The sequence below is a fragment of the Antechinus flavipes genome, chromosome 3 (assembly GCF_016432865.1).
Source record: "Antechinus flavipes isolate AdamAnt ecotype Samford, QLD, Australia chromosome 3, AdamAnt_v2, whole genome shotgun sequence".
Classification (NCBI taxonomy): Eukaryota; Metazoa; Chordata; class Mammalia; order Dasyuromorphia; family Dasyuridae; genus Antechinus; species Antechinus flavipes.
The window spans coordinates 461,470,912-461,490,625 of record NC_067400.1 but is presented as its reverse complement, the minus strand read 5'-3'; the positions used below and the strand labels follow the sequence as shown (position 1 = coordinate 461,490,625).

At 33.2% G+C, this 19,714-nt stretch overlaps 1 protein-coding gene across 3 annotated transcripts in view; it reads left to right on the top strand.

Annotated features, from left to right (window-relative positions):
• Window positions 1–19,714, top strand: part of SGCG (sarcoglycan gamma) — a 328,977-nt gene that overhangs the window by 219,896 nt on the left and 89,367 nt on the right. For all 3 annotated transcript variants that reach the window (XM_051986574.1, XM_051986575.1, XM_051986576.1), the window contains exon 4: window positions 1,692–1,779. In XM_051986574.1, coding sequence (XP_051842534.1) covers window positions 1,692–1,779 — 88 coding nt within the window. The remainder of the gene's footprint in view (window positions 1–1,691; window positions 1,780–19,714) is intronic.

The window sequence follows — 19,714 nt, the reverse complement described above, 5'->3', positions numbered from 1 at the left end:
TGTTTTTCTATCAATTTAAACAATAGTTACAATTTATGCAAGGGAAATACAAATGAAATTATAAACAGGAAGTATTATTATTCAAACTCTGGGGAAAAGGTAAAACTATAGTATCTGTTCAGTATCTTATCTTTCTGCTTTTGTCCATGCTGCCCCCATCATGAAGTATAATGCCTTTGCTTCTGAATGAATTTTAAGTTGCATTCAAAGCTCAACTAAAGTTTTTCCCAATCCTCTGGCTACTAATATTTCTTCAATCCCCAAATTACTTTGTGTCTATTTATGTATTTTATATTTACTTATATTATGTGCATTGTGTCCCATGAAAGGATATACATTTCTTGAGAACAGGAACTGCTTTATTTTTGTTATTGGTACCATAAGATCATAACCATAATACATCTGAAAAGTCAAGAAGTTAATTCCCTCATTTTAAAATTGACAAAATTGGAGTCCTCAGAAGTTACATGGCTTATCCAAAGGCAAACAGCTAAGTGCCAGAGTGGGGTTTAAACTCAGATCTTCTGACTTCAGAGCTATTTATCTTGTTCACACTATCTTGCACATAGTAGGCAATTAATAAGTGCTAAATGCTCCTCTAAGGTCTTTAAGTGGGGGATATTCAGAATATGGTAGGGGACATTCTAGTCAGATATAGATTGGACTAGCTCACTATCAAGGGTCTCTTGAAGCTCTAATCTTTCTAATTCTGATGCATCATTAATTCATCAAAACAACTAAGTTTATTACCAAAATGTCATATACCTAGTTGATATATTCCATTTTGATGGTTTTCTAAGATTCTGAGATTTTGTGGTTGAGGAGTATAGAATCATTTGCTCTACATATGCTGTTATAAAATTAGAAAAATCTCCATAAGTGTATTTTTCATAATACTAGATCAATAGGTAGAATTTTCAAAGATAGCAGATCACTATCTCTTTTCCTCTAGTATAAAATACCAGATATGATAGGCCCCTAGGCAAATATGTGACTTTCTTTTAGAAGAGCTATAGTGCTACCTGACTTTAATAACCCAGATCTTAAAAAAAAAATTCATTGACTGTTAATACATATAAACAACTAAGCCATCACAAAAAAAAAAAAAATGAACCATCAAAATTGAAATGCCACATTCTAGAAATATTTCAGGGCTCATATAACTACTTCAGGACCCATTCTAATATGAATTTCTAAAGCCAGAAATTACCTCAGTTCCCTTTACATAGAGAGACACAAAACATAAGACAAAACCGTCTCAAATACAGACTTTGCATTTTGAAACTTATTCATGGCTTCTAAGAAAGAAACTTATTTTTTTACAGAAAAATTATTAAATTCTTTAGGCTATCAGAATATTCAAGAATAGTCATTAAAGATTGACCTTTAGAATTCATGAGGAGGAAAAGTCATCACAAAAATTTGCTTGCATTTGGTGTTGATCTGTATCTTGTAGCCATTCTAGGCACATTGAAAGTAACAAACCCTCATAGACAGTACAGGCCTATATGATTATTATCATTTTTGAAGAGGCAGTTCATTCATCTTAGCCTCTCCTCAACTTCTGCTTTTCCAAAAGCTACATAACCAAGTTGCAAGAATGTGGATATGGAGAGATTTCTGTGCATAAATCACTCTGTCCTAATTTTAAATTCTATTGGTTCTATTAATTCTATAATACTTTGTTTTAGGATTCATCTCTGCTTCTACAATCTACACAAAATGTGACTGTCAATGCTCGAAACTCTGAAGGAGAGGTCACAGGCAGATTAAAAGTTGGTAAGTCTTCTGTTAACTATGCATATAATTTTTTTTATTTTTATCAACATTTAACCTTAAAGAGTATTACTTACCTTAAGAGCTCAGAATTATTTACACAGAACTAAAGGCATGAATACCTTAGCTCAACAATAAGGAACAATTGAAGGGGTCATTAGTTGAAGAAAGAAGACAGCAGAAAAAAAATTGCAAAATACTGTAGAGGAGAAAATAAACAATTAGTAAAGCTTATCTTGTATTTTTAATCTCAGAAAAACTATATAAATACAGCAAGCCAGACCTTACTAATAACACACACAAGTAATTTGTTGGCAGTTTCTTTTGCACTGACAATTTTAAAATCATAATTAGGGAGGGTTTGGGGATTTGGGTAGGATTTTTTTGAAACTAGGAAAACACACATGGTGATGCACTGTTCCTTTTACAAGATTTACAAGGTGTCAGATTTTTATATTCAAAAGCATTGTTGTTTTGAGTAGTTTACTGTAAAGAGCCCATTGTATCTAGACTTTGCTCAAAAATTTTTATGATTTTCAAAGGGAGTAATATCTAAACCTGATCTAGCAGTCAATTTATCTAGTAGATATCTTTCTAAAATATACATAAATTCAATATTGTTTTCACATCATATTATTGTTTATCTTTATTCTTGAAGTAATTCCAAACACTTCTAAGTTTTTTTCTGACCAAGCCCCACAGACTTTCAGAACAGAAAGATCCTCAGAGGTCATTTAGCCCAAGCCATACCTGAACAAGAATAGTCCTAGCATCCCTAACAAGTGACCATTCAGGTCTGCTAGAAGTGAAGTAAGGAATGGGGAGTAATAGAGGCATTATCTTTGATGCCCTATTCTCCCTTGAAAATAAAAAAAAAAAGATTTGTTTTACATATCTCACATATCCAATAAAATGAAAAATTACATTGTTTTTAACTCTACTACATGATTCATCTTACCTCTTCTACCTTAGTACAGCTATCTTTTTAGTTTAGGCCCTCCTCATTACTTGCCTTGATTATTATAATAGCTTTCTCATTGCCAAATAGTAAACTCTTAGGATTGCCTAATTTCTTTCAAATAATAGATAAACTTATTGATAGTTTTTATAACTACAAGGTAATATTATTTTAGTTTCTAAAGCATTTTAGAAGTTATCTTTTATAAGCTATGTAAACTTATGTAACATTTATAAGCTAGGTTAATTTTGGTTTTATCTCATCCCATACTCTGTGACCCATTCAAGTTATTCTTTTTTTTGTTCCCCACAAAACATTATATTTCTTGTCTTCGTGTCTTTTGGATTGGTCATCTGAAAGGCTTAAAATGTGCTCCTTCTTTATCTTCATTGCACATTATCCTTATTTTTCTTCAATATGCAGCTTAAATACAACATTCTTCATGAAGTTTTTCCTAATCTACTGAACTATTAGTATTCTCCCTAAGTAAGCTACTTGATATTTATTTTTATTAATTCTCTTTGAATTTATTCTGTATACACTTAGGTATATGTGTGTGTAGGTACATAAACACTGACCTTGAAAAGAGCTGACCCTGAAGCCTGGAAAACTTGTATTCAATACCTATGACTCTATGTAAGTCACAACTTCTCAGTGCTCTAGGAAATTTTAGAAAAATTGAAACATGCTCCACTTTAAGAGAGTTGAAAGAATCCTTAATGTTTGACTAGCATTTTTCATTTTAAAAAATAACAAGTAGCATAATTTGAGATGCAGCAAAACCAAAATTCAGAGTCAAGTGCCTTCTCCTCCCCCAAAAAAGTTCAAAAAGAATCATAAATGATTAGCATATGAAGGCATCAATAGATAGATGATAGAAAGATCGAGAGAGAGAGAGAATTTATTTTCTTTTCTTAATTAAACAATTTGGATTATATGAAATTCAAGGAAAAATGAGTCACATAGACTGTTTTTAATATCTCTGTTTTTAAAATAATGAAGATCAGAAAGGTGGAGCATCTCGTGAGAAAATATAGTAAAAGTAGACCTAAAATAGAGTCATTCTAAGGAGAAAAGCAGATATTTCTTCCTACGCAATCTTATCCTGATTATACAAAGGGTGTGACCTCAGCTTATACATCATGAAAATATCCCAGATTTTGATGATTCCTTACCATTATATTTACTATACATAGCTGATAAACTTAGAATGTCCATTAAGAAGGTCCATTTTGGGTGGTGATGATGGTGATAAAAAGTATAAAATGAATGTAAGAGATAACACAAGAAAGGACACATATGTACAACATATAGCAGCCCTTTGTGATGACAAAAATGAAAGTAAGGGTATGAGAGTGCTCATCCAATGGGAAGTGGCTGAACAAATTATGGCATATAAGTATTATGTAACATTATTGTGCTCTAAGAAATTATGAAAAGGATGGTTTAAATCAAACATGGAAAGACTTAAAGGAAAGGAGAAGAGTCTAAAATAAGTCCAATCAGCTGAAGATGGGAGACAGTATGAAAGGTGGAACCATTAAGTGAAATAGTAAAGTAATAAGAAGAAACAAATTTGGATATATGGAAGCACAGAAATATGGTAAATCATCTTTTTTGTGGACTTCTTCAGCTGGTAAGAAATTAAGGTAATATCTGGAGCTTGTAAATGAGGTCAAGATTAACAAGAGATCTGAAAACATTTGCATACATGTGGGAAAACAATACCAGGAACTCCTGCAAACTAATGTTAAAGTATTAGGTAAACACTTTATAGAAAAGTTCCTGACTACTATAGGAACAGGGATATAGATAGGAATTGGATGTGATTTGGTATAGGAAATGATGGATGGATTTGATATAGGGAAACTCTCAGGAGAGGAAATTCCTTCCACCAGTGTTTTCTGACACATTTTCTACAATTTTAAGAAAGTTGACTCAAGTACTGAGCGATTAAGGGACTTATATATATGAGTAATATAGCCAATATGATTCAAAGATAGGATTTGAATCAGGTCTTCATAATTCCAGCATGGCTCTTTATTCACTATACCACGATGCCTTTATGTACCATTTCTAATATCCTATAGCATATTTATTCTTTAAAGATTATCTTTTAAGAGGTATATAGCTATAGAATTTAAGATGTCATTTTTATTGCATATATTTTAACATTGTCAGCAGTAGATTAGTTTACCTTCCCTGATATCTATCTGAAATATGATTGTATAATTAGGAAATAAATAATATAACTATAAATTAAGAAAGAGTTATAAGTGCAGCAAAGTAATTATATATGTGTGTATATATAATTTGAAATGGTAATTTATGATCAGCTATTTTCTAATATGGCTCATACACCATGCTATAAAAGAATGGTTGACCTGAAGAAAAAATGACTTGAAAAGAATTAATAGCTATTCTCAAGAAAGAGGGATTTGACTTTTTCTGCATGGTACCAATAAATAGAAATAGGAAGAATGGATGGAGTTTGCCAAAAGATAAATTCTGCATAGATGTAAGGAATTAGATCTCCCATAGCTAAACTGTCTCAGGAGAAAATGAGTTCCCCTTCCTAATGGTATTCAAACTGTATTGCTTCTCAGAAACATAATATTTTCAATCTTCATTTTCCTAATCTACAAAATGGAGTTGAAGTAGTACAGATTGTCTCTAAGATCCTTTTTAGCTTTAAAATTATTGCTGCTTAAAATGTAAAAATAAATCAAATGGGAATTTACTACATATCTCCTATGTGTCAATGATAATAGTTATTTAAATATTGTGTTAATGATTACAAAGCACTTTTTTAAAACAATATCTCATCAATATGATTTCATTCCATCCTCATAGAAGCCTTGTGATAATATTGGTACCCCATTACCTTAGGATGCTAAGAAACAGGGTGGGGGTGGAGGGGAAAAGAAAAGAGGATGGGGAGAGGGAAGATCCAAATCCCAAATCCTTGTTTCCAGGTCTTGACAATTTTGCCTCTAAAACAGCTCTCCCTTCTAACCCTTGTTCTCCAATTCACATGATCCCCATTTGCTTTCAAGCCCCATCTTCTCTTGCATTAACTACTAAGCTGCTAATTTATCCCTGTCCTTTCAACCTTCCCCTTTCCAATTCTTCTTTAAAGCTGCTAAATAATCTTTCTAAGGCAGGGATTCTTAATCTTTTTTGTGTCGTGGATACCTTTGCCAATGTGTCAAAATAATATCTCATTCCCCAACAATAACCAGTAATATACTTAGTCATATACTAAGTTCATAAGTAGCCAGTATTGAGTGTCAATATGAAATTCAAGGAAAAAATTGATCCAGTTAAGTTAATGGTTTTCTGTGTGCTAAAAATGAAGCTCAGAAAAATGGGAAATCTAGTAAGAAGATGAAGTAAGAATAAATAGAAAATGGAATATGAAAATGAAATAATATTGCAAAGAGAAACCTAGAGGTCACATAAAAGATGTCAAAGATCAAAAAAGTATAGTGTACATAACTCAAAATCACCTCCTGGTAATATATGTTGAATCAGGGGACGTTATCTAGGCTTTGCTGTCAGAGACTTCTAAGTCCTATGATTTACATATCAGATAAGTTCCAGATATCCTTAGAAAGATCAGCAAATCATTAATTACAGCTGATAACTCTGATATAACATGATTTGTTAACTGTAAAGCTTTACCAACAATTTTGAGAAGATGCAAATATTTTAATAAACTAATCCCAAACTGGCATGGATAAGAATTAATCTGTTCTCCTCCCCCCAAGCCCTATAAAAATGAAACCTCAAATTCCTTTCTCCAGAGACTTCTTCCATCTCCATCTGGGTTCATGATGCCAAGTGCAACCAACTTTAGTACAAAGTTATGTAAATGATTATCTGTGCTTCTCCCCCTTCCCCCTGTCCTTCCCCATTGCTGCCTGCCTTCCTTCATCACCTATCCCCCAGACCCACATCACCTGCTTCTGTACTATCCTTCTTCCTAGTTAACAGTCTCTGTACTTTCTATGTCTTTTGCTCTTAAACCCTCCATAGTTTATTAAAGTGTGATTGAAGCCTATTGTCCCCTGCCATCATGGACTTTCCTGAAAAATTACTCAAAGAGCAGAGTGTGCCTGCGATCATTTAATAATTTCATAAATTAATTATCAGTGCAGTCAGTCTGTGACTGGGCACATTCAGAGAATAAAGCTTCTAATTTGTGACCAAAGATGAACTAGAGACCATTACTGATCACGAAATAGAAAATTTTGATTACATCAAATTAAAAAGCCTTTGTACAAACAAAACTAATGCAAACAAGATTAGAAGGGAAGCAACAAACTGGGAAAACATCTTCACAGTTAAAGGTTCTGATAAAGGCCTCATTTCCAAAATATATAGAGAACTGACTCAAATTTATAAGAAATCAAGCCATTCTCCAATTGATAAATGGTCAAAGGATATGAACAGACAATTTTCAGAGGATGAAATTGAAACTATTACCACTCATATGAAAGAGTGTTCCAAATCATTATTGATCAGAGAAATGCAAATTAAGACAACTCTGAGATACCACTACACACCTGTCAGATTGGCTAAGATGACAGGAAAAAATAATGATGAATGTTGGAGGGGATGCGGGAAAACTGGGACAATAATGCATTGTTGGTGGAGTTGTGAACGAACCCAACCATTCTGGAGAGCAATCTGGAATTATGCCCAAAAAGTTATCAAACTGTGCATACCCTTTGATCCAGTAGTGTTTCTATTGGGCTTATACCCCAAAGAAATACTAAAGAATGGAAAGGGACCTGTATGTGCTAAAATGTTTGTAGCAGCCCTGTTTGTAGTGGCTAGAAACTGGAAAATGAACGGATGCCCATCAATTGGAGAATGGCTGGGTAAATTGTGGTATATGAATGTTATGGAATATTATTGTTCTGTAAGAAATGACCAGCAGGATGAATACAGAGAGGACTGGCGAGACTTACAAGAACTGATGCTAAGTGAAATGAGCAGAACTAGGAGATCATTATACACTTCGACAACGATATTGTATGAGGACATATTCTGATGGAAGTGGAATTCTTTGACAAAGAGACCTAACTGAGTTTCAATTGATAAATGATGGACAGAAGCAGCTACACTCAAAGAAAGAACACTGGGAAACAAATGTGAACTATCTGCATTTTTGTTTTTCTTCCCGGGTTATTTTTACCTTCTGAATCCAATTCTCCCTGTGCAACAAGAGAACTGTTCGGTTCTGCAAACGTATATTGTATCTAGGATATACTGCAACATATCTAACATATATAAGACTGCTTGCCATCTAGGGGAGGGGGTGGAGGGAGGGAGGGGGAAAATCAGAACAGAAACGAGTGCAAGGGATAATGTTGTAAAAAAATTACCCTGGCATGGATTCTGTCAATATAAAGTAATTATTAAATAAAATAAAATAAAATAAAATATTAAAAAAGAGAGAATAATGCTTCTAATTGCATAAGATAAAATAATTATGAAGTAAAAAGGGAAGCAATTATATTGAAACATATCAAAAAATTAATTAAAAGTTCACAGATCCAAAATTAAGAACTTCTTTCCTAATGCATTGGTCTTGTCATATTATTCCCCTATTCCAATTCTTCAATGACTTTCTAGTGCCAATGGAATAAAATATAAACTTTTTGCATAGCATTTGGTTCCAGTCTACTCTTTCAGTCCAATTTTTATAATGCTCTTTTTCATAATGTACTAGTTACATTGTAGCCAAACTGAACTAGTAACTATATTCCAAATCCAGGATTTTCCAAAGACAACATACTACCTTCCAACTCCAGACATTCACAGAGACTGTTCCTATCACTCCTCACCTCAAAGGATTGTCCTTTAAAGCTCAAGTCAGGCTCTATGTCCAAAAAGAAGCCTATCCTGACCTTCTAAGATACAGTTACTCTTTCTCTTCTAAAATTTTCTAGAAGTACTTTATCATGGTCTTGTATTTGGCTCCATCTCATTTCACCTTTTATTCTAATTTACTAATTTATATGTTGTTCCCTCTCACCACCACCATCATGCTTTTTTTTCATTGTTATATCCCCAATAGTTTTGATAAATGTTTGTTAAATAAATTATTGGGACACTGTATTTTTTAAGATTCATGTTGGTTTATTTAATTTGTTTTTAACTGTAGCCCACAAATCACATGAACTGCTGTTAGGCCTTGTCCCAACCCACTTCCCCATCCTATACTTAGGCAGTTGATATTATAAACCTAAGTACAAGACATTTTATTCATTGCTATTCAGATTTATTTTGTTAGAAAGACTTATTTCCAGCATATATAGATATTTCCAACCCAACATTGTTCTTTCCAGCTTTGTGTCATCCTCAGATTTGATAAGCTGTTATTATTTCCATCCATGTTTTGATAAAAAAAAATATTAAATATAACTGAGCTAAAGGCAGAGCCCTATAGACATGCCATGAGAAACCTCCTTCAAACTAACATTGATTCATTCATCAATGCAATTCATTCATCAGCTACTGTAATAATGTTCAGCCAATATCTTCTCATCTTTCCTATGGGGACATCATAGAAATTCTGTCAAAAATCGTGCTAAAATCCAGACATAAAATATCTGTGGTCATTTCTTGCAATAATACCCCTGTCAAATAAAGGAAGCCCTTTCAGCTTTGTACCCAAGTTTTTCTTTGCAAAATTAAGTGTAATCAAATTTTGTGCAATTCCCTACTTGCATATTTTTGTTACACTGATAGAAAGCAAGGAAGGCCCTCAGTATATTGGCAGACTTATTGGGGAGCATTGTTATAGAGCATAAATGGGCCACAGACAATATCATTGGAGATAATTTCTACATGGATAAAATCATCAATCCATTTGAGTTTTTGAAAGCCTGACTCAGAGGGGATGGACCTCAAATTTCATTTGAGAATGGCAACTGATTCCATTACTTCCTGGAAAATGGAGAAAAAAATGGAAGCAGTGTCAGATTTTATATTCTTGGACTCAAAGACCAGATGGTAGCTGCAGCCATGAAATTAAAAGATATTTGCTCCTTCAATGGAAAGCTATGGCAAATATGGATAGTATATTAAAAAGAAGAGATATCACCTTGCCAATAAAGATCTATGTAGTCAGAGATATGTTTTTCCAGTAACAATGTATGACTGTGAGAGCTGGACAAGAAAGAAAGCTAAGTGTCATAAATGACATTTTTTAAAATTATGGTACCAAGGAAGAATTTTGAAAATCCTTTGTACAACATTGAACACAGATAAGTCAATACTTAACGAAATTTATTCAGGCTATTCACCGGAAGCCAAAATGCTGAAACAGAAGTTTAAAAGCTTTGGCCATATAATAAGATGGGACTCGTTGGAAAAGACACTGATGTTGAGAAAGATTGAAGGTAAAAGGAAAAGAGGATGAGAGAGGACATGATGGATAAATGGTATCATGGAAACAATGAACATGAATTTGTACAGACTACCAGAGATAATGGAGGATAGAAGCATTTTTTTTAGTGTCTGTGGTATTACAAAGAATTAAACACAACTGAGTGACTGAACAACAACAAAATAATTATTATTTTAGTAAGAACAATATTTTATCTAGGGCAAGAATTAGTTCATAAGTGCCAGGTTTGTTTGTTTTTTTCTATCAGTACTTGGCTTACATAAAAATATATACTCTTTCAATTTTAAACCAATTGTCTCTTTTTAACAAATTACTGGCTTGTTTCAGATCTATAAAAGGGTGTTTTTCATGTGTAATGAACTCTTAAGCTTTATAATAGCCTAAAATTTCAACTAGAATCATAGATTTATAGTTGGAAAGTATTTTGAAGGGCGAATAAAATTATGGGCTACCTAATTGCCTTAACAATGCTGCTTGATAAGAATCTAATTTATTACTGGTATTTGGAAAAGTATAGCTTTTAATGCTACATCTTTTTTAAACCAACAAAACATTTAGTTAGGTTTTCTGACATGTATATAGTATCTCATGAAAAAAAGAATAATTTTTCTCAGACCTGACAATTCCACAAGTAAATAAGTTGATCATTTGGGGTACCAAGAAAATCTTTTAATCAGTTTCAAATATAAAACAAAACAGAAAACTCTTATCAGTATACTAAATCTAATTCTGCTTACCTCAGTAATGAAAAAGTTGACCCCATCATGAGCAATCATTCTCAATAGAAAACAAAGGACCATAAAGAATGGGGAAAAAATATTGAAACTAATCCATCTATATTTTCTTTTTTTTAATTTAATTTTATTTAATAATAACTTTATATTGACATCCATGCCAGGGTGATTTTTTACAACATTATCCCTTGCACTCGCTTCTGTTTCAATTTTTCCCCTCCCTCTCTCCACCCCCTCCCCTAGATAGCAAGCAGTCCTATATATGTTAGATATGTTGCAGTATATCCTAGATACAATATATGTTTGCAGAACCGAACAGTTCTCTTGTTGCATAGGGAGAATTGGATTCAGAAGGTATAAATAACCCGGGAAGAAAAACAAAAATGCAGATAGTTCACATTCGTTTCCCAGTGTTCTTTCTTTGGGTGTAGCTGCTTTTGTCCGTCATTTATCAATTGAAACTCAGGTCTCTTTGTCAAAGAAATCCACTTCCATCAAAATATGTCCTCATACAATATCGTTGTCGAAGTGTATAATGATCTCCTGGTTCTGCTCATTTCACTTAGCATCAGTTCACGTAAGTCTCGCCAGTCCTCTCTGTATTCATCCTGCTGGTCATTCCTTACAGAACAATAATATTCCATAACATTCATATACCACAATTTACCCAGCCATTCTCCAATTGATGGGCATCATCTATATTTTCTTAAGAATTTAAATGGTATTCTTTTCTGGTCCCTTCCTTGTGGGTATCATCTAAGAAGGATCAGAACTTCTATAGTTTGTGCTTATAAGGTCAAAGTGTCTGATGTGTCTAAGCTGGGACATTCTTGTGCTTAAATAGCAGTACCCAAGGCAAGATTCAAATTCAAATTTCCTTGACCCCCAAGACTCCCCAAGACCCCCAAGCACTATCTCTACTATACTACTAGATGCCAAATTAAGAAAGACAACATAGAATGCTGAACTTTGAAGAAAATGATGGATTTTGAGAGACAGGGGTGAGGAGAGAGAGCATTTCAGGGATTGAAGACAGCAAATACAAAGGCATTAAAGACAGAGAAACAGGAAGTCAGTTTAACTGTACTATAGTGTACCTAGAGAGAAGTAATATATATTAAACTTGGAAAGAGAAGTTGAAGCCATGCTGTAGAAAGTTTTAAATATCAGAAAGAATAGTTCACAAAGCTGAGTGAACATCACTCATTGGACACAGAACATTGGACACAATAACATCAAGATTATGTGATGATTAACTATAATAGACTTAGCTTTTCTCAGCAATACAATGATCCAACACATTCCAATAGACTTGGGATGGAAAATCCCATCTGCATCCAAAGAAAGAACTATGGAGAATGAATGCAGATCAAAGTACTATTTCACTTTGTTTCTTGGAGTTGTTCCCTTTAGTTTTGATTTTCCTTTAACAACATGACTAATATTGGAAATATGTTTTAAATGATTGTATATGTATTACATGTATATATCAGATTGCTTACTTTCTTGGAAAGGAGGAAGTTAAGGGAGAGAGGGAGAAAAAATGGAATTCAAAATCTTATAAAAATAATTGTTGAAAATTTTCTTTATATATCACTAGGAAAAAAATGATATAAAGTGGAAATTAAAAGAAAAAGAAGAGTTCATATTTGATCCTGGAGCCAATAAGGATCAATTGGATCTTAAATGAGTAGTGAAATGACATGGTCAGATTTGTTCTTTAGGAAATCAATTTGGCTGCTATGTAAAAGATGAATTAGAGAGGAGCCAGAAGGTCTCGAACCTTATGGCTCAGTAATAAGAGGGTGGTATTTGGAATAGAAGTAGAAACAAATCCAGGATCATTGCAAGGTCTAAGAAAACACTGACCAAAGGAGAGGACCAGGCTTTATGCTGCAAGAGTTCAACTGGATCAGGAGGTGAAATGAGTTAAGGACTGATCCCAGTTTACTTCTTTCTGATGTTCTTTGGGCATGAATAGCTTTATGCTTGGTTATCTGTGATCAGTTAGTTCTACCTTCCAGTCTTTTCTAAAGTCCCTGCCATTACAGTGGCACTTAGCATTCTCTATGCCAATGGTTTACTTTGAGCAGTGGAGGACAGACTGTGGTTAAGTGTGTGTGTGTGTGTGTGTGTGTGTGTATACATATATATGTGTATATGTATATATACACATATATACATGTATATACACATACACACAAACATCCTAATGTATATATGTATATGTATGTATATATATATAGACTAGTATAAAGCCTTTTTAAAACTGTGATGGGCCTCAGAGATCTCCTTGCCCAAGTCCATCATTATAAAGATAAGTGGGGAGGGGATGGGAAAGTAGTTTTAAAAAGTTTGGAGATTTATCCAAGGTCACACAACGGCTATGGGGCAGAATTCAATCTTTTTGCTTGTTTGATCTTTTTCTATCATTTTAATGTAGTAATTGTTAGAATCCTTACAAGGTGTTAAGTCACTAGAATTGATAGAAACAATGCTTATGTTTACACTTTTGAGATTTCACACATTAGCTCACACATTAGTTCACAAATTTGGGAGATTCACAAGTCAGAAACCCACAATCCCACTCTCTCAGAGGAGGAGTCAACCTTTGGGTTCATACCTTTAAGAGAGCATATATAAGAAGCTCACAGAGAGAGACTTGAAGAGATTGAGAAGTGAGGAGTCAGTGGAGGAATCAAAAAAGTAAGTCAGTTGAAGAGATTGAGAAGCTAGAGACTGTAGTCAGGCGGAACTAGGGATTCAGAAGGACTAGCAACAAGAGCTCGCTGAACCAAGGAAAACTAACCGGGCTATTTTGGAAGAGACAATAAAAGATTGGATTTTAAATCCTGGCTGTAGTTGAGGTGATTATTACTTTGAACTGAAACTAAGGCTGCCTCCAGAAGCTCCCCCAGAAAACCTGCTCCCAGAGAACCATTATATTTTTGAAAAGAAGAGAACACCACAGTAATAGTAGATAGAAGTAGAAGTAAAAGTTGTAGTAGTAGTAGTAGTAACAATAGTAGTAGTAATAGTAGAAGTAGTAGTAGTACTAGTAGTAGAAGTAGCAGTAGTAGTAACAGTAGGAGTAGTAACAATAGCTTGAGTAATAGTAACAGTAGCTTTAGTAATAGTAGTAGTAGTAACAGTAGTAGTTGTTGTAGTAGTAGTAATAGTAATAGTAGTAGTAGTTGTTGTTGTTGTAATTAACATTTGTATAGAGCAGACAATGTGCTAGACATTATGCTAAGTCCTATACAATTATTATCTCATTTGATCTTCATAACAACCCTGGACTAGCATTATTCTCATTATATAGATAAGAAAATTGAGGCAAACAGAGGCTTAATTACTTGTCCACTGTCACACTGTAAGTGTCTAAGACCAGATTTGAACTCTGGTCTTCCTGACTCCATCCCAGGAATGTAGCCATTGCTCTATAGCTATCCCTATTTGATTTTTATGTCAGTTTTGTTCTATGCTGTACTGGAGAGGTGTTCTTCAAAGTACAGTATGATCAAAATCATAGATTGTAATATAACTTTGGTCTGCTACTAAGAATTAGAAAATAAAAAACCAAATACACTAAATCCTGTACTTTTAGGTTGTTTGTTGCTGCTTCTGGTCTGCTGCTCCTTATATTTTAGTGATAAATTAATTTCTACAATACTATTTCAAATTTATAATGCAGTCATTTAGCTGCATATGAATTAACCACAAGAACTAATTATTCTCAGATCCATTTAGAAAAGGCTGGATATTTATAACTACCAAGAGAGGAACAAATGTTTCATTTAAAGTCAGGCCAGTACCTAGAATTACAACAAATCTCTTTATATGAAACTTTATGGCTACTGATAATTATGTCACCAGGTGTATAAACTGGATTTTTATATTTCAGCACATGTGTGCATCAGCATCTGAGCATCTATCATTCCCCCTTAAAATATGGGTTAGCTCTATGAGGACTTAAGTAAATACTCTTTAATCATTGTTTATCATTTGGCATAGAGAAAAGCTATTATAATAGATAGATGGGTTTTTTAAATTAATCATAAAATAGATATTGTAGATTATCTGAGTTTCTTAATGCAGTTTTCTTACATTAGGAAAATAATACTATAATACAAAAACATACTCTCTCATTCTCCTTCCCCTCTTATCTCTCTCATTCATATTTTCTTTAAAATAGCATGTGTCAATTTCCTAACAATTCTTCACTTGTTTAGTGTTATATTTATTTAATTTATCATTATTATTATTATATTTATTTACTTTGATAATTATTATTAATTATAATTTAATAGTTACATTTATTTAGTTTTTAAAAGGCAAGGATCCAGATTTCTGTAATTAACTGCAACATAAGGTCAGAATGGGGATGGGGAGGTGGAGATAGGAGTGGGAAAAGGAGGTTTAGCCAGGATGAGGTTTCTAAATGTTATACTAAAAGATCATAAACCAAAGCAGGAATTAATTATTTAATATTGATGCAATACTAGAATGTTTCGTTGTACTTGCCTGGACACTTAATTGTGAAATCTTTTGTGATCATAAAATCTGTTTTTCTAATGTTAGATGAAGTACTTCTTTTGTTCTATTAGGAAAGCTCATTGCAGTACAGATTAGCTGCATATAAGGTCATAACATGATGATTTTGGGAACAAATACATCTAACTAGTTTCTGGGTTTCTTATGACTCCCACATCAATTTCTCTACTTCCTACCCTAGCCATGCCTGCACAAACTAAATAAAGCACTCTATTTGCAAACTGTAGAAAAAGCCAAATTGGGTGCTTTATTTAAAGTGCCAAAATTCCCTACTTGGCCTTGTCATAGAATTAAAGATGTAAGACTGAAAAGGACCTTCTAAGTCTTCATGAGTCAATACACTTCTACTTTTGTAACCCATTTAATATGTTGTGAGGTTAGTTCATTTGGTTTTAACAATGTCTAAACCTGATAGGTACTGTGAAAATATTTGACAAAGTAGGAATTTAGTCTTTATCGAACTGAATTAAAATATATTACTGACTCTTTAATATGTGATTTATAATAAATCATGAAATATCTTTTATATCAGTTTCCCTATCTGTTAAAAAGTGATTTTTCTGGTTATAGAGTTTTCATAATATAATGAATTAAACAGCACATCATACCCTGGAATGAAATTGATTTTTAGTGCTGTGAATGTAAGAACAGAAAGTGAAAAATTATGCCTTGTTCAATACTTGTATCCAACCAAACATTATTACATAATACCTTTCTCCTCCATATAATCTGTACATGTCTCAAACCAGATTGCTTATCATCCTTTCATAAACCTCATGATTATTCTGGCTTCTCTGCTTTTGTTTATAGACTTCTTTAAGCCTAAAATACTCTTAACTCCATTCACCCACTTTTTCCCCAACCCTGAAAATCTACTTGCCCTTTCAATGCCACATCTCATGACTTTTCTCAGTCCCTGTCCATCTTGACCACTCTGAAACATAAACACTGTTGATCACCCTCTTCTTGATACTTTTTTCTCTTCAGTTTTCCTCCATGATTAGCTGCTCCTTTACTAGCTCGTTTCCTGGGTCATAAGCAGTAACTAGATGGCACAATGGAGAGAGTGTGAGACTGGAAGTCAGAAAGACCTGAATTTAAATTTGACCTTAGACAATTATTGGGTTGTGACCCTGGACAAATTACATAACCTCTGTTTATCTCAGTTTGGTCGGCTGTAAAATGGGAGATAATAACAGCATATACTTCCCAAATTGTTGTGAGAATCAAATGAGAAGATATTTGTAAAGTGCCCGGGACATAGTAGGTTGACATTTTTCAAATCCTTCTTTCCTTCCTTCTTGTTGGTGTTTTCTAGATGTACTCATCCACCCAAACCTCTCTCTCTTGATTCCTACTTTTACCTTTCCATTTGCCTTTTAAACATCTCAATATATTTTACATAGACATCATAATCTCAACATGTCCAAAACTGAACTCATTTTTTTTTTACACATCCCCAAGCCTTCCACTCCTTCTAACCTTCCTATCAACAAGAATACAGATACCTAATAGAGGCCATTCTGTGCCCCTCATTCTTTCCACCCCTCTTCTTTCAATTCATTGCCCAATTTTGTCAATTAGATCTTCCTAATATCTCTCAAATTTGCATTTTTACTCTCCTCTGACATTGCCATCACTCTGGTCCAAAACTTCACCACATTAGTCTTGGAGGATTGCAGCAGCTTTTTCATCTCTCTGCCTCAAATCTCTTCTTATCATAGTCTATCTTGCACTAAGTTGTCAAATTGATCTTCCTAAAATACATCTGACCATGTTATCTGCCCTCCCCCATTCAATAATCTACAGTGACTCCCTATCACCTCCAGGATCAAAAATAAAATCCTCTGCCATTCAAAGCTCTTTAAAACCTTAACTCCTCCCATTATTTCAGTCTTCTTATATCCTTTTCCTACACATACACCCCCCCACACACACACACATTTAATCTCCCCTAATATAGTACACGTCATGCTAAATTAGACTGAATTAAATTGAATTTTCTAAAAGTACTCACTGCACAGCAATAAGATTTAATTTTTTCAGGTTTCTTAAAAAGCTACCATATCCAAACCCCACATATAAGTGACTCCCAAACTATTTACCATGTGGGCTAGAGTCAAGAACCCATTTATTATTTAACACAAGTTCAGTAGTACCTAATGGTATGTACCACATTGTCTCTACTATACAGATCTATCGTATATGTATTGTGTGTGTGTGTGTGTGTGTGTGTGTGTGTGTGTGTGTGTGTGTGTGACTACATATGGCTTTTTGGAAACAGACCTGTAATTTAGTTGATTAGGAAACTCTCGGTATGAGAATTCCCTTCCTAGTATCAACAATTGCTCTCTAATTTATAATCTTAGTCAATTTCCTGGAGCACTGAGATTAAGTGATTTGCTCATGCAACCTATATTCAGAAGCAAGATTTTTCATCCTTACCTTTCTGACTCCAAGCCCAACTATCACCTACAACATTCTGTCTTTTTATATGTATTAATTTAATAAAATTAAGAAAAGTCATTTGGGCAAAACTAATGTTGGGTTAATTTGTGAGTTCCTTTGTAGATGACAATTAGTAGTACACATCATCTACAGATGGCTTCTGTGGAATACTAGACTATTTCTAACAGGTTTGTTTTTTTAATCAATGTTGTGGCATTTTGTTTTCAAATGGTGGCATTTTTTCATTAAAGATGTAACAGGCAGAAAAGAGTGTTAATGAGGCATGATGTACATAAGAAAGAGTTTGATGACATTTTTACAAAGAAACCCCTAAAGCCAGCTTTACAAACTTGACTTAATTAATAACATCATAAAATCATTAACGTTTCTTTCTTTATTTATCCCAAAAGGCCTTTATGTCAAAATACATTTTATACAATAAAGTTTTCTTATCTCAAAGATAAAAAGTGAAATTTATTTCCTAAAGATTTCTGATGAAAAATGATTATTTATTCAACTTTAATCAATGTCCAGTTAGATCAGGAGAGCCAAAGATACATTATACTGTAGTAAGTAGAAAGACTATTTACAAATTCTTCTGAATTATTTAGAAGGGATTAAATATTTTTTAATGAAGAACTTTATCATCAAGGGAAAAACAGTTTGAACTTTTTCTAATGTAAAAATTAATATTTATATTTCAATGAACATATTTTAAGTAATAACTTCTGTTTTGTAAAATAAAGATGAGCTGTTTCTATTATGATGTGAAATTTTTATAAATTCATAACAAAACCTTTGACAGATTTTTAAAATTATCCTCTTCCTATTATTTTATATTGCTTTGTAGAAATATTTCTATAGACTACATTAAAATGCTATGCTTCTAAAGCTTTTTACTGCTGACAATACTGCAATTAGACCTTGATTAAAAAATAATAGGTGTAGACAAATTTCAAGTTCATAACTCCTGAAAATTTAAAGTATTATATCTAAGAAATATTTTTGTGAATTCCCAATGAAGAAAATATCTCAGACTTCTCAGATAAAATGAATCTCACAGATATTTTCCCTTAATTTTCATTTCAGTCTCCTTTGCTACATTTTGAATTCTTTGTTCATTATAAGTATTATTAATTAGAATTTGAGGACACAATTCTATGCTCGAAAGATAAATCTTCAGGTGAAAGTTCAGAGTTACATGGAAGAAAAGTTTATACCAGAGGCAGAGTTTAAAAAAACAATGTTAGAGAAACAAATGGGCAAGTATGTCATTAAAACATACATTAGGTAAAATGAGAAAGACTGAGTTGTGTCTAACCAACAACACTTTTCTTCCTTCCCCCTCCAAAAAAAAAAATGTGCTTGGGACCCTCAAATCATAATCAAACCAGTTGTTGAGAATTGTGGCCAAATAACTGTCTACATTTTTCTTAAGTAAACAATCTATGATATTAAGTTCCTACTATATGCTAGGCACTGTGCTAAGTGCTAATCATAGGATATTTAAATTGGAAGGATCTTCCCTCAGAGATCTATTCCAACTTCCTTATTTTTTAGATAAGGAATTTAAAAGGCTGATGAGTTAAAAAAAAAAAAAAAAAAAAAAAAAAACTCTGAGGTGTAAAGCTCAGTTACTTGCTCATACATATTTGAATCTTATCTACAACCTAATTTTCCTGATAAGTGGTCTAAAGCCCATTGTGTTACATTTTCATTTTGGTCCTCTTCAAGCACAAAGGACAGCAACCAACCACCATTTGATGACACAGAATTTTGGAGCAGAAGTTATAGTCCCTGAAGAACCCTTAAAGGCTATAT